Source organism: Ochotona princeps, chromosome 8 (assembly GCF_030435755.1).
Source record: "Ochotona princeps isolate mOchPri1 chromosome 8, mOchPri1.hap1, whole genome shotgun sequence".
Classification (NCBI taxonomy): Eukaryota; Metazoa; Chordata; class Mammalia; order Lagomorpha; family Ochotonidae; genus Ochotona; species Ochotona princeps.
The window spans coordinates 43512528-43525254 of NC_080839.1; the positions used below are offsets into that span (position 1 = coordinate 43512528).

The following is a 12727-nucleotide window of genomic DNA, read 5'->3' on the forward strand; positions in this document are numbered from 1 at the left end:
GGTCCAGCATTTCCATATGGGCACCAATTCATGTCCCGGCTCCTCCACTTCCGGTCCAGCTCCCTGCTAGTGGCTGGGAGGGCAGTGAAGAACGGCCCAACTCCTTTGGATCCTGTACCCTCGCAGGATTCCCTGGCTCCTGGCTTCAGATGAGCTCAGCTCTGGCCGTTGCAGTCGTTTAGGCAGTGAACCAACAGATGGAGGATCTTTGCCTGGCTTTCTTTCCTTCTCTCTGTAAATCTGCCTTTCCAATAAAATAGAATAAATCTTTTTTAAAAAGTATGGCAATAGTAGCACAAGACATGAAAGGGAGTCATATCCACATATAATCTTGAAAGGTTCTTCGATTACAACACAGTGGTACATTAAAGGATCGATAATGATAAAATAGGGGTGCACATCTTAATCCGCTGAGTAATACTAAAGAAAGAAGACATGTATAGCTTTACTTTAAAAAAGTCAATGGCATTAAATGAAATAACAAAAAAAAATGAAAAAGCACGCACTTGATCAATGTAAAAGAATGTAGGACAGAAGAAACAAAGAACATAAGAGACAGGAAGTAGGAAGACAACAAGAAAGTGGACTTAAATTTAGCCATGTCAATACTGTGTGAAGTATAAGCAATACGAAGCATTCCAATTAAAATGTAGAAAATGTCACACTGGATAAACAAATAAGATCCATTGTGTAATTGACCTATGGATGCATTAAAAAAAAATACTGACAGCTTGTAGTTAGAAGTTAAGGTGTTAAAAAAAAAAAAAAAGAAGTTAAGGTGTTTTATTCCGGTTTCATCTGGATTTATTTGTACAGTAGCATCTGTCTATAGAATCAGCTGGGAAAGACAACACAAATAAAACAGCTGAAGATTTTTCTCTCAATGTGATCCTTCACTCTCAGGGAGTAGGCCATGTTCTCTCATGATAGCTGCAATATTCCAAGAAGGGAAACCCCAGCATCCAAGGGCTGATGGATCCTGGGCTTTTGTCATGTGCACTGATGTCTCACAGGCTAAAGCCAAGTTACTTAGAAAACATAGAGTCATTGTGGAAGGAGATTACACTGGAGCAAAAATACTAGGAAGTTTGATCTCTGGGGTTTTAGTATAACAATCTGCCATGCACAATCACAAGTTTATATGGCTTAAAAAGTAACATACTTCAAACACATATATAGTGACAGACCAAAAGTAAGAGAATGGAAAAATATACAGTGAAAATAATATAGGAGTGGCCATTAGTAATATAGGACAAAATGGGCTTCATGGTACTTCACAAGGGCCAGTGTTATGGCCAAGTAGGTTAAGCCACCTCCTGTAAAGCTTGCAACCCATATCTGAGTTCTGGTTTGAGTTCTGGCTATTCTTCTTCTGAGATAGGTCCCTGCTAATGCACCTAAGAAGGCAGGAGAAGATGGCTCAAGCACTTGGGCTCTAACTTTATGGAAGATAGAATACCTGTTCCTGGTTTCAACCTGGTTCAGATCTGGATGTTGGGGTCATTTAGAAGTGAACCAGCAGATGGAAAATCTCTCTCCTTCTCTCATCATGTCTGTTTTTAAATAAATAAAGTAATATTTTTAAAATGATAAATAATCAAAAAAATCCATAAGTCAACGGAAATAAATAACATAAGAAATTAAAAAGTGTTTAGAGCTGAATGATATTTAAAATTCAATCTGACAACATTTGTGGGATGCTGCTAAAGTAGTACTTAGGGGAAAATGTATAGCTTTATGATGTTTTTTTCTTAGAAAAGAAGACAGATTTAGAATAACTAAAACGAATTATTAACTTCTGTATTTTGTGGAGCTAAAAAGAAAAATATCATTAAATTCAAAGTAGGTAGTGAGGAGTAATTAGTGAATCAATAAAACTGAAAATAGATAAGCAATGTAGAAAATCACAAAGCTTTTAATTATTTTAAAAGAACAAGTTAATGAGCTCCTGCCAAGGTTGATTAGAAGATGCAACCTACAAAGGAATGAAAGAAGGGAAATTAATATAAATTCTAAAGATGTCAAAAGATAACAAAAGAATCTTATAATAATTTTACAGACATAAACTCCACAACAATAAAGGAGTAAGCAAATATTTGTGCATATAGATACTGTATATAAATTATACCTTACTAAAAAAAATAAGCAGAAAAACAAACTTTGGGTTAAAAATCTTAATACTATTCATCATGTTGGCCTATGCTTTAGCAAAAGTCACCAAGAGGTTATGATGTATACATAATATGTACAATTGACTGTAGTTGATTTACCGAACTTCTTGACTCCAAAACTAGCAGGAAAGGAACAATAATTAAATAATCTGCATTCTGTTCGGGCCACTACATTGTTTTTTGTGATCCACAACTGGAGCCAGAAAGCCATCTGGAAATGCTGTGAGAGAAGCATTAGTGGCAATTAACAGTGATGTGTGTTTACTGTATAAGTTGAGACTCCAAAGCCAACAACTGCAAGGCATTTGAGAATAGTCCAATTCCACAGAAGCTATTTTCCAAGGAACCAAGGAAGTCAGCAGTGCAGAGATGATGTTGAGCTATTTTTGGGTGGTGGTAGAAATTGTTTTTTACAAAGTGAAAATATGGCAGACATTGCATAACCCCAAGGGGAATTTTGCAGTGAGAACGTCAGTATGATGCATGGGATGAAAGCTTGTGGAAATGCTTCGTGATGTGCCTCTACGCTCATCCTTTCATGTTTCATCCATAAACATGAACAGAATGTCACAATACAACCAGAACCCCAGAAAATAGTCTTCATGAAGTGTAGGAAAATTCCCAGAACAGCAGAAAATCCAGAGAATACTGAGACTAATTCTCCCAGTCCACTACCCCTGCCATCCAACATAGTAGGCTGCATGGAGTATAACCAATAAATAGTAGTGGCTGTGAATGAATGATGGATGAATGCACCTAAACAGGAATCAGTCATTCAATAATCATGTATTCTGTGTCCTATTATTAAGTGGTTATGGGAATTGCAAAAGGAACATGAAAATGTGACTGGAAAACCCTTCACTTCTAAACAGAAGCACTGGCAGAAATGTGAAACCACCAAGGAAAATAGGAGTTGTTTAATAGCAGCCTCTCTTCCTAAGATTCTCAGCCTCTTGCATTTCCCAGGAAGATAATATTTCATTTGTTAATAATTGAGCCTTCAGTGAGGTTCTTATCATCTTCTGGAAAGTCTTTCTTCCAATTTTCTTCCATTTCTAAGACAGCATAGAGACTATACCATTATTAATAGTTCTATTGTCCCAGAATTAAAAGGGATCCACAATTCCCATGAAACTGTTTTGTTTGTCTAGATGCTGTGGGTGTAGGGAGCCGGGAGCACAAGCCACTTAATCTTTTAAGAGGTAGAGGTATATCAGGGAGATTGTGATCACTGTTTGCTAATTTCTGGTTTGTACCTTGCCAGACACAAAGAACCAAGAATTGGACAGTTTCCAAATAGCCCTTGCTTGCTTTGATTCCAAAAACATAGACAACTCAAGAAAATACTTGTAAAGAAAAAGGAAATGGGCTTAGAAAAAATACCCCAGTTCCCAGACTCTATTTGGCAGGAAAAAATTCGGTGAAGCCAGGGAAGTTTTTCTACACCCCCGCTATGGTGTTGGGTTGTTTCTTTTTCCTTTTTTGGAGTTTCAATCTTAGTACCATATTCCAGTTTCAGTGTTGTCCATGACCAATGAACAAGATCCTGTCTTTCAATACCCAATATACTCCCACCTAATTAGTAGAAATCAGTCTCTTCCCCACAGAAGAATGTCTGTTGTGTTCATGTACTGTTGCATACACAGGAGATAGATTGTGGACCCAGACACAGCCCAGCTCTCATGCAGCTTAAAGTCTAAAGCAAAAAGCAACAACTAAACAAAGAATGACATGGTCCAATGTTTCTTTTACAAATGATCTGAATGTTGTGAAGCAACAGCCATAAGTTGCCCTGAGAAGTCTGATGAAGGGAAGCAAATTGGATTGGGGAAGTCCAATCAGGCTACTTGGAACAATTTGAATTTTAGTTGAGACTGGGGCTGTATTAGAATTGGCTTGTGAGGAGGCAGTCAAATAGTGCCCTCAAGCACTAGGGACTGCCTCTATGAAGGGTTTGCTGGAGAAAGGAGCTTGGGAAGACCAGAGTAGTTAAGGTGAAGGAGGGATGGGCAGTGCGGGAAGGCAGTGCGAAGACACAAGAGATGGGGCTGCACAGAAGTACATACGGTGCACCGCATGTAGGCACTGCAGAGCCATGGCAAGGGTTTTGAGTGTTAGTCCAAGTACAACAGGCAGCAATGGAAGGGTATTGAGCCAAAGGAATAATAGCATGATTCCATCTGTACAGAACAACATGGTAGCCATGTGCGTAGCAAACTCAAGGGGGAGACAGAACAGTCAAAGGGCTGTCAATGACTGTCCCAGTGGTCTAAGCAAGATCTGGTGCTGGCCCAGATCCTGGAGTTGGCAGAAGAGTCAGCAAAATAGTCTACTTCGAGAGACATTTGGAATAGAACCATTAGAATTTGCAGATAGAGCGGGGAGTGGAAGGGGAGAGGGCAGTCAGGATAGAGAGAGGGCCCAGGAGGGCTTCCAGTGTCTGACTTGGCTGGCTGGACACATATGCTGACATCTGGACACTGAGATGATCAGACAGTAGTACATTGCCCAGAATCTTAATGACCCAGTCGTGTGAGAAGCCAAGTCCTCTGCAGTTTATCTTTGAAAGTCTCCCACCCAAGGCCACCCGATCACATTCATTTTAACAAAAGGTTAATGCTTTTCATGAGAATTCCTCCCCCAAGCAACTGCCAGGGTAAATTGTATTGTTTCTTTCATTGTTTCATTCACAAGAAAGCAAGAGTGTGCTATATGGATTGAGAGCAGGGCCTCTGGGATTACAGCCCAGCTCTGCCTCTGAGTAGTGGAGGAGCCTTGGGCAATTTCCTCAACTTCTCTGAGACCATTGCTTTCTCTGTAGGTAGGAGCTGGCAATAGTGTTTACATAAGATGCCATCCTAAGGCATTCCTTCCGTTCTGTGCAGAAAACAGAACCTAGTCCACCCCAAGCACCTGGCTGGTGTTGGAAATCACCTGGCAGGTGCTATTGAAAGCCTTCCCAGTCCTGCTGTGTGCTGGGAGGGAGGCTGTGGGGCAAAGTGGAAGATCTTTACAGAGCCAAACAGATTTGACTTCAGGTCTCTGCTGTCCTGCTTTCTGGAGCCCATTTTCTCAGCTGGGATAATCATAGCCACATTAAGTGTTGGTGTGAAGATGGAATCAGAAATCTTTGTGCAATGCCCTGTATGGAGCAGATAACCAATGAATGTTGAGTTCTTTCTCTACTCATCAGAAGCTTCCCTTCCTAGCTAGAAAAGCACATCACCCCCTGTCCCTGAGGAGACCCCAGTAGAGGGAAGACAATTTTAAACCTTTTCATAGGCTTGTAGTTTATGGATTTTATCTCTTTGTTGTTGTTGTTGGAAATTACATTTCTTTCTTTGCCTTTCTAACGTGATATAGAGCCATTTATGGACATTTCACATCTCAGAATGGTCCACAGAGATTGGATTTAGCCTCCAAACCGTTCATATTTACCCTAGATAATCACTTGTTCAGTGCCATGTCCCACTTCCTCTTCCTGTCCTCACTGTTGCCTTTAACAGCCAGAGTCAAAATGCCCAGACACCAGCACATGGAAAACACTCTTGGTTGTCCTGGAAAGCAGAGATGCTTTGGGCTTTGTTTTGACAGGCAACTGTACTGTATTCTTTGGCATCCCTGTATAGGTGGCAGAGTTCACACTGTGTCTCCCTCTCCCGCCTGCCTGCGGTGGCCTTTCCCTGGGTCTTTGGTACTGGCTTCTTTCCCACTCACCAGAGCTGTTGCTGCTTTGGCTAAGTTACTGTGTATCTCCTCCAGAGAACTTACGCTGTTAAGACTTTTCTCCCACTGGGAATGAAAACTTTGCTTCTTATAAGAGAAAGGAGGGCTTGTGCCAGTAGATGGAGATTCCTGTAATTGGGTCCTGGCTCTTGATCCATGACTTCCCCTCTCATGAGTTCTAGGGGACTATTGGGGCAATACAAAGTATCCAGATATAATAATAATAATAATAATAATAGTAATAATAATATCAGTACACTTAGCTATCAACAGCAAAGTAAAAGCAATGCTCTAATAAAACTAACGGAGTGTCTTTGGATTTCAGGGAGCAGATCCGTCAAGGCCTAGAAGAACTCCAGAAAGTTCTGCCAGGAGGAGACACTTACATGCATGAAGGATTTGAAAGGGTAATGTGAAAACAGTTTTCAAATCTAAATGTAAAGTGTGATATGGAAATATCAGCACATGATGTTTAAAAAGATAAAATATTTGAACTTAGGGAACTGGGTAAGACCCAGTGGCAAGGAAGCATTCACCCCAAACCATGTGCACAAATAACTGTGTCCAAAAGAACTAGAAAAAAATAACTCATCTCCCTCTTTCTATGGCACTGATGGAGGGTTTTTGGCTGATGATTGGCTGTCATTCATGAATCCTGCTCTGTGCAAGGCTTCTCCATCCTAAATGGACATGGTTGAGACCATTTCCGTGACCTCAGCTTTAACAGAAACAAGAGCTGGACAATTTTAAGTGCACCAGTAATCCATGTTCATGACTCCAGTCTTAAATGAGAGAGTAACTTTACATGGAAACCATCCATCAAGGTCTGACGGAAGCCTGGGTGAATTATACAGAGCATCCATCCTGAACCCTGGCTGCATATCCAACACCAGAGCCCAGTGCCAATGTGTTTGCACAGGCAAGCTGTAAATATCTCCCTTCCTTCCTTCCTCCCTTCCTTCCTCCCTTCCTTCCTTCCTTCCTTCCTTTCCTTCCTTCCTTCCTTCCTTCCTTCCTTCCTTCCTTCCTTCCTTCCTTCCTTTCCTTCCTTCCTTCCTTCCTTCTGTTCTTTTTTTCCTTTTTGACATGAAGATTCTTTTTAAAAATTTTAAAATTATTTTATTTATGTCAGGTGAACAACCTCATGCACTTCACCACACAGCTTTAGGAGTTTAGTGATACTTCCCACTTTATCCTCCCTCCTGCCCATGTTTCCCACCCCCTCTCCTCATCCCTTATTTCATCTTCTTTTTTAAAGTTTTTACAATTGCAGATTTTCACAGGCACATTCTTAATACTTCGTTAGGTGAAGAACTCAATGAAGAGCAAGTAGAAAAATAAACATTGTTCCTGAAGAGAGTAGACAAACACTATAAACAATAATCTGATCTCAAATGTCAATTTCACTCATACAAATTACATTTTTTGTACTCTGGGTATTAGCACAGAGCAGAGAAAGCACGTATTTGTCTTTTGGGACTGGCTTATTTCACTAAACATAATGGTTTCCACTATATAGATATATACACTATGGAGTGCTACTCAGCCATAAAAAATGAAATCCTGGGTTTGTTTTTTACAACAAGTGTCTGCAAGTATTTATATTTCTGATGTCTTCTTGTGTTTTTCAGGCCAGTGAGCAGATTTATTATGAAAACAGTCAAGGTAAAACTCTTGTAAAAATTACGATTATAAATTATCTAACTTTCCTCTGTGTTTACTTTTCAAAAAAAATCTTAGTAATTTCATGTTCCAAAGACATTTGTGATATTGTCTATAACGATTGTACACACATGTCATCATGAAGAAAGAATGCATGGAAAGGTGGCATATACTAAGTCAGATTTCATTGGCATATCTGTGCCAAGAAACGTTATATAAAAGTAATTTAGCTCCCCATTATGGCCACAGTCTGTAATCACCATGAAGTTTCACAGGCTGAATTTATTAAATTAGTGCATACTTGGATGAGTTTAGTAAACCCTTGGATTTTTATGTCAGTTTTAATTTTCTGAAGTTCCTCTGAGCTCCAAGCCTTTTCATTACTGTGATTGGGCATGATAATAAGATCAACATGCCAATTTGGTTTAACCTTTCTTTCATTTAATGAAAACAACATATTAAAATGTAGTTAGAGGTGGCTAACACGTAGAGATAATAATTATTATTATTTAGCTATTATTACTACCATATCTTTCATAGCATTTTATAAATCTCAGGCAGATGTCTTAAAACAGACTCAGTAATATGATGGTGATTTCCTCTCATGCCTGTGAAGGTGTCCACTTCCTGTTTCACTCTAAACAGCCACAAATAGAACAGACTTAGAATCCATACCAAAAGCTACTAATAGAAATCAATTATGAGCATTGCAACTGCATGTCTACAAGTCACTACAAGAATTCTTGTAGGTTTTGTCACCTGCTGTAGTGCATTCAGCCTGCTTGTAAATCATGATGACCTTTGCCAAACTGTCTATAGGGATTGTGTGTACGGCAAGGACCACCAAACAGCCCAGCTGACAGTCTGAACAGCAGTCACATGGGTTTCAAAGGGAAAATAGTCACACTTGAATCTGTTGGGCCAATGACCATTTTGCCAAGTGTGGCTGGTGTGTAAGATGAGACTGAGAATGGGCCCGGCGGCGTGGCCTGGCGGCTAAAGTCCTCGCTTTGAAAGCCCTGGGATCCCATATGGGCGCCGGTTCTAATCCCGGCAGCTCCACTTCCCGTCCAGCTCTCTGCTTGTGGCCTGGGAAAGCAGTTGAGGACGGCCCAATGCATTGGGACACTGCACCCGCGTGGGAGACCTGGAAGAGGTTCCTGGTTCCCGGCTTTGGATCGGTGCGCATCGGCCCATTGCGGCTCACTTGGGGAGTGAATCATCGGACAGAAGATCTTCCTCTCTGTCTCTCCTCCTCTGTGTATATCTGGCTGTAATAAAATGAATAAATCTTAAAAAAAAAAAAAAGATGAGACTGAGGAACCCAGAGCAAAATTGAATTCCTCAGTTCCCCATCAAAGCAGTCTTGTGCTTGCCAGTGTTGTTTCCAGTCCCAAATGTGAGCAGGTAACTCGGATTGAATTTGGCTGGTTAAAGCTTCTAAGAGATCTAACCCTGGGGCTGAGAGGCTCTCCCCTGGTGGGACAGGATGAACTAAGGTAGTCTGTGTTGTCTTAAACAGGGTACAGAACAGCCAGCGTCATCATCGCTTTGACTGATGGAGAACTCCATGAAGATCTCTTTTTCTATTCAGAGAGGGAGGTAAGGGCTGATTTGGCCTGTGTGTAAACAAAGACCAGAAAATATGACTTCTCTTTTCTTCTTCTTTTATTTTTATTGAAAAGTCAGATTTACAGGACTTCTCTTTTCTGAAACGGGCTGTGCACTCGACTCAGGCAAAATGATGGATGATCTTGGCAAAACCCCTGAATGAAGTTGTGTGCATATGTAAAAATAACAGCAGTAATAATTCACTTTTAAAGGGTGAATTTCCAGTTCTTAATTGAAATATGTAAAGGCCAGTCTTGTCAAAAAGCTTTTTCACTGTATTCCCACTGTAAGAATCAAAGCTAGACGATAATTGGTGGTAAAACTAACAGCAACTGCTCTCTCCTTCCATATTTCTTCCTCCTTTTTGTTATGTCTTCAAAAATTACTTCTCAAAGCAAGTGAAATAATTTTCTAAATGAAACTTTTGGTTTGTATAAAAAAATTCTCAAGAACTAGAAAGTAGAAAAGGAAAGGATAACATGGAAGGAAGCCTATTGACACTTTACTGGTGACAAAGACTCATTCAGTCCCTGGTAGAGAGACTATAGCAAGGAGAAGAGTAGCCAGTGAGGGCAAGAGAGGCTGCATGCTGACAGAGTTGATCACAGCAGTACACTCACCTCAAGTTTATAACTGCTATTTAATGTCCATTCAGCCCCCTTAGCAAGTATAAAGTGTGTATTTGTTTAGTCAATGTTAATTGACAGGCTGGCACATGCCGGGAACTTAAAACAAAAATTTATTTATTATGATTGGAAAGGCATATTAACTTAGACAAAGAGTGACAGCAGGGGAAAGATCTTCAGTCTGCTGGTTCACTCCCTAAATAGCTGCAATAGCCAGAGCTGAGCCAGTTTGAAGCCAGGAACTTCTTCCAGGTCTCCCACAGGGTGTGAGATCTCAAGATGTTAGGCCATTTTATGCTGCTTTCCCATGCCATAAGCAGGGAGCTGGATCATCTGAGCATCTGGGACATGGGCTTGTGCCCACATGGGATGTTGGTGTTTACAGGTGGAGGATTAGTCCATTGAGCCATCATGCTGACCCCCATGTTGGTCACTTTGGTAATCACAGGAGACACTGGTGAGTTTGACACAGTGGCTGCCCTCCTGGGTCTTGTTGTGAAGAGCTCTTTGAGCAAAGGTTTTAAGAAAATTAATTCCTTCTTCCCCTACCAGTACCCTGGGGAAACACACCAGTTAATATCACATAGACTGCCAAGGCAAGTATCTGGAAAGAATACATTTCTACAATGTAACCTTAAAACTATGTGATGGGAGTGCAAAATGGCCTCTTTGGGTGTGAAATAATGGTCAAATAGAATAAAAACCCTAATAAGGAAAAAACTGGAAATAAAATCAATGCTGGATGTCAGAGGCTTAAAATAGCGGTTAGTATAAAGGAATTTTAGCTATGGCACATATAAACTGGGAACACTATCCAGAATGCCAATACCAACAGAAGGAAGCTTTCTGAAAAAGAAAAATTAAGCTCAAGATATAGAGAAATTGGACCTTTCCATTCTTGATAATTTTGTGCAAAATCTAACTAAATGAGGAAAGTCACAGAATTGTTATAGATAATGTTAGGGTTAAACTGAGTCTGTTTTATCCTACAAGGAGCAGCAGTATCCTAACATATGATTGAAAAAAGGTATTAAGTTTCTGTCTTTTCTATAATTCAGTATTTAGTTATCATAGGTGGATTTGAGTTCTGAGAGAGGAGAAAAACAATTCAAGTGAACGTGTTATTCATTGTGCATTTGCTGTATGGTTACTATCAATTGAACACCCAATAAATGTGCCAAGAATTTCCAATATTTATTTTCTATTTTCACACACAGGAGGACCTGAAAATTAGATGTCAGAGTCTTTAATAAATCTAATGCTAGAGTTAAGGCAACATCTAGATGTCATTCATTTTGTCACTCTCAATGATTAATTATAGAGAAAGTTATGAGTTCATCTACTCCTATATGGACCACAATTGCCTATCATTAGACTAATTTATTCACAAAGAGTGCATCTCACTTAATCCCCAAAACACTTTACAGAGCAATGCCAGGCATCAGACTCAGGCATATCAGATTCCCAGTACTGCATTCTTTTGTGTAGCTTTGCTCTCAGTGACATTCTGCAAGAATGTAAAAAATCTATCTGATTACTCAAAAAGATGCTCACTTCCCAGAATATTTTTTATGATTTAGCCTGCAGTTTCCCTGTCCTCTCCTTCCACTTTCAAAGTCCTTAGCCAGGAGTCTACTTGGATGGATCTTTTAAACGCTTCTCAGTGGACTAAACCCTCCCTCCAAGCCATTATGTTCAAATGTGGTATTCATGGAAACGCGAGCTCTTTGAGGACAGATTACCTTTCCCAGTATGACACCTAGCATAGAGTAGGTGCTCAGTAAATACCAGATCATTGAATTAGCCCAGCATATTCAAGAGGAATGGTCTGCTGTTGCTTCTGCCTCTGACGCCCTTTCTTCCCTTGCCAGGCTAACAGATCCCGAGATCTTGGTGCAATCGTTTACTGTGTTGGTGTAAAAGATTTCAATGAAACACAGGTATGACCATGGAGTTCCTCAGGTTGGGGGACACACTGAGCTTGTGAGTGATGCTGAGAGCATGTGCATTTAATAGCAAGGGCTCATTCATAGGAAAAACATTCTTGAGATGGATTACTCTTCCAGAAACACTAAGCAGAAAGGAAGTACTGGATGCGGTACGAACGTGAAATAAGTTGCTGATGCACGTGGGGTCTTTAATTCAGACACTCCAGGCAGCCACTTCCTTGATTCAACTTCACTGGTTGACATTACAAAGCAGTGAAAATAGTGTGTGCTCAATGTAGCATAAATATGCACATATTTGCACTGAAAAAGTATGAAAGACTTTCAACTTGTTCATAAAGATAGTATGAAGTATGAAGACTTGGTTTTCTTTTTATTTTAATTCTTCTTGTTTCTAAATTTTCATAGTGAATATGTGTTACTTTTGCAATCCATAAAAACAATTAAAGGTATTCTTAAAAACCATTTTTGCAAGTGTTGAATCTGACTGTGGCCATTCCAGAACTGCAGAGAGCATTGGGAATAGAAAAGCTCCCAGATTAGCTTCTCATTTCCTCTGGTCAAACCAACAGCAGGGTCCTATACCTTAATCGGCAGCTTGGGTGAATGGTGAGGGTCCCAATTCTTTGGCCCTGCCCAACACAAAAGCCTGAGTTTATTTTTCATGTTGCTTAGAAAGAAGACTTGGGTCTGTTTGATTTAAATAAAGTTGCCAGTAGGAATTTGGGTGAGTGGGAGAAAACTGAGCCAATGGCTTGTTCCCAGATCCATAAATACAACTACTCAAGCCAAATGCTCACTAAGCTGAGCAATCTTACCTCTGGTCCAGGGGGAAAAAAGTACTAAAACAAATCCGAGTGCCAGCGCCAACCCTGGGCCTGCTCCAGAGAGGCCCCTGGTAAGCTCATCATGACTGAAGAAGGCTCTTTGGTGAGAGCCCTGAGCCCAGTTCTTCTGACTTCTGAAAGTTAGGTGGAGGTCCCAC

General features: G+C 40.3%; 1 protein-coding gene across 1 annotated transcript in view; it reads left to right on the forward strand.

Moving 5' to 3' along the window:
* ANTXR1 (ANTXR cell adhesion molecule 1) overlaps positions 1–12727 on the forward strand; it is a 194909-nt gene that overhangs the window by 38816 nt on the left and 143366 nt on the right. The window contains exons 4-7 of the mRNA XM_058667911.1: positions 6223–6304; positions 7529–7562; positions 9082–9161; positions 11668–11736. Coding sequence (XP_058523894.1) covers positions 6223–6304; positions 7529–7562; positions 9082–9161; positions 11668–11736 — 265 coding nt within the window. The remainder of the gene's footprint in view (positions 1–6222; positions 6305–7528; positions 7563–9081; positions 9162–11667; positions 11737–12727) is intronic.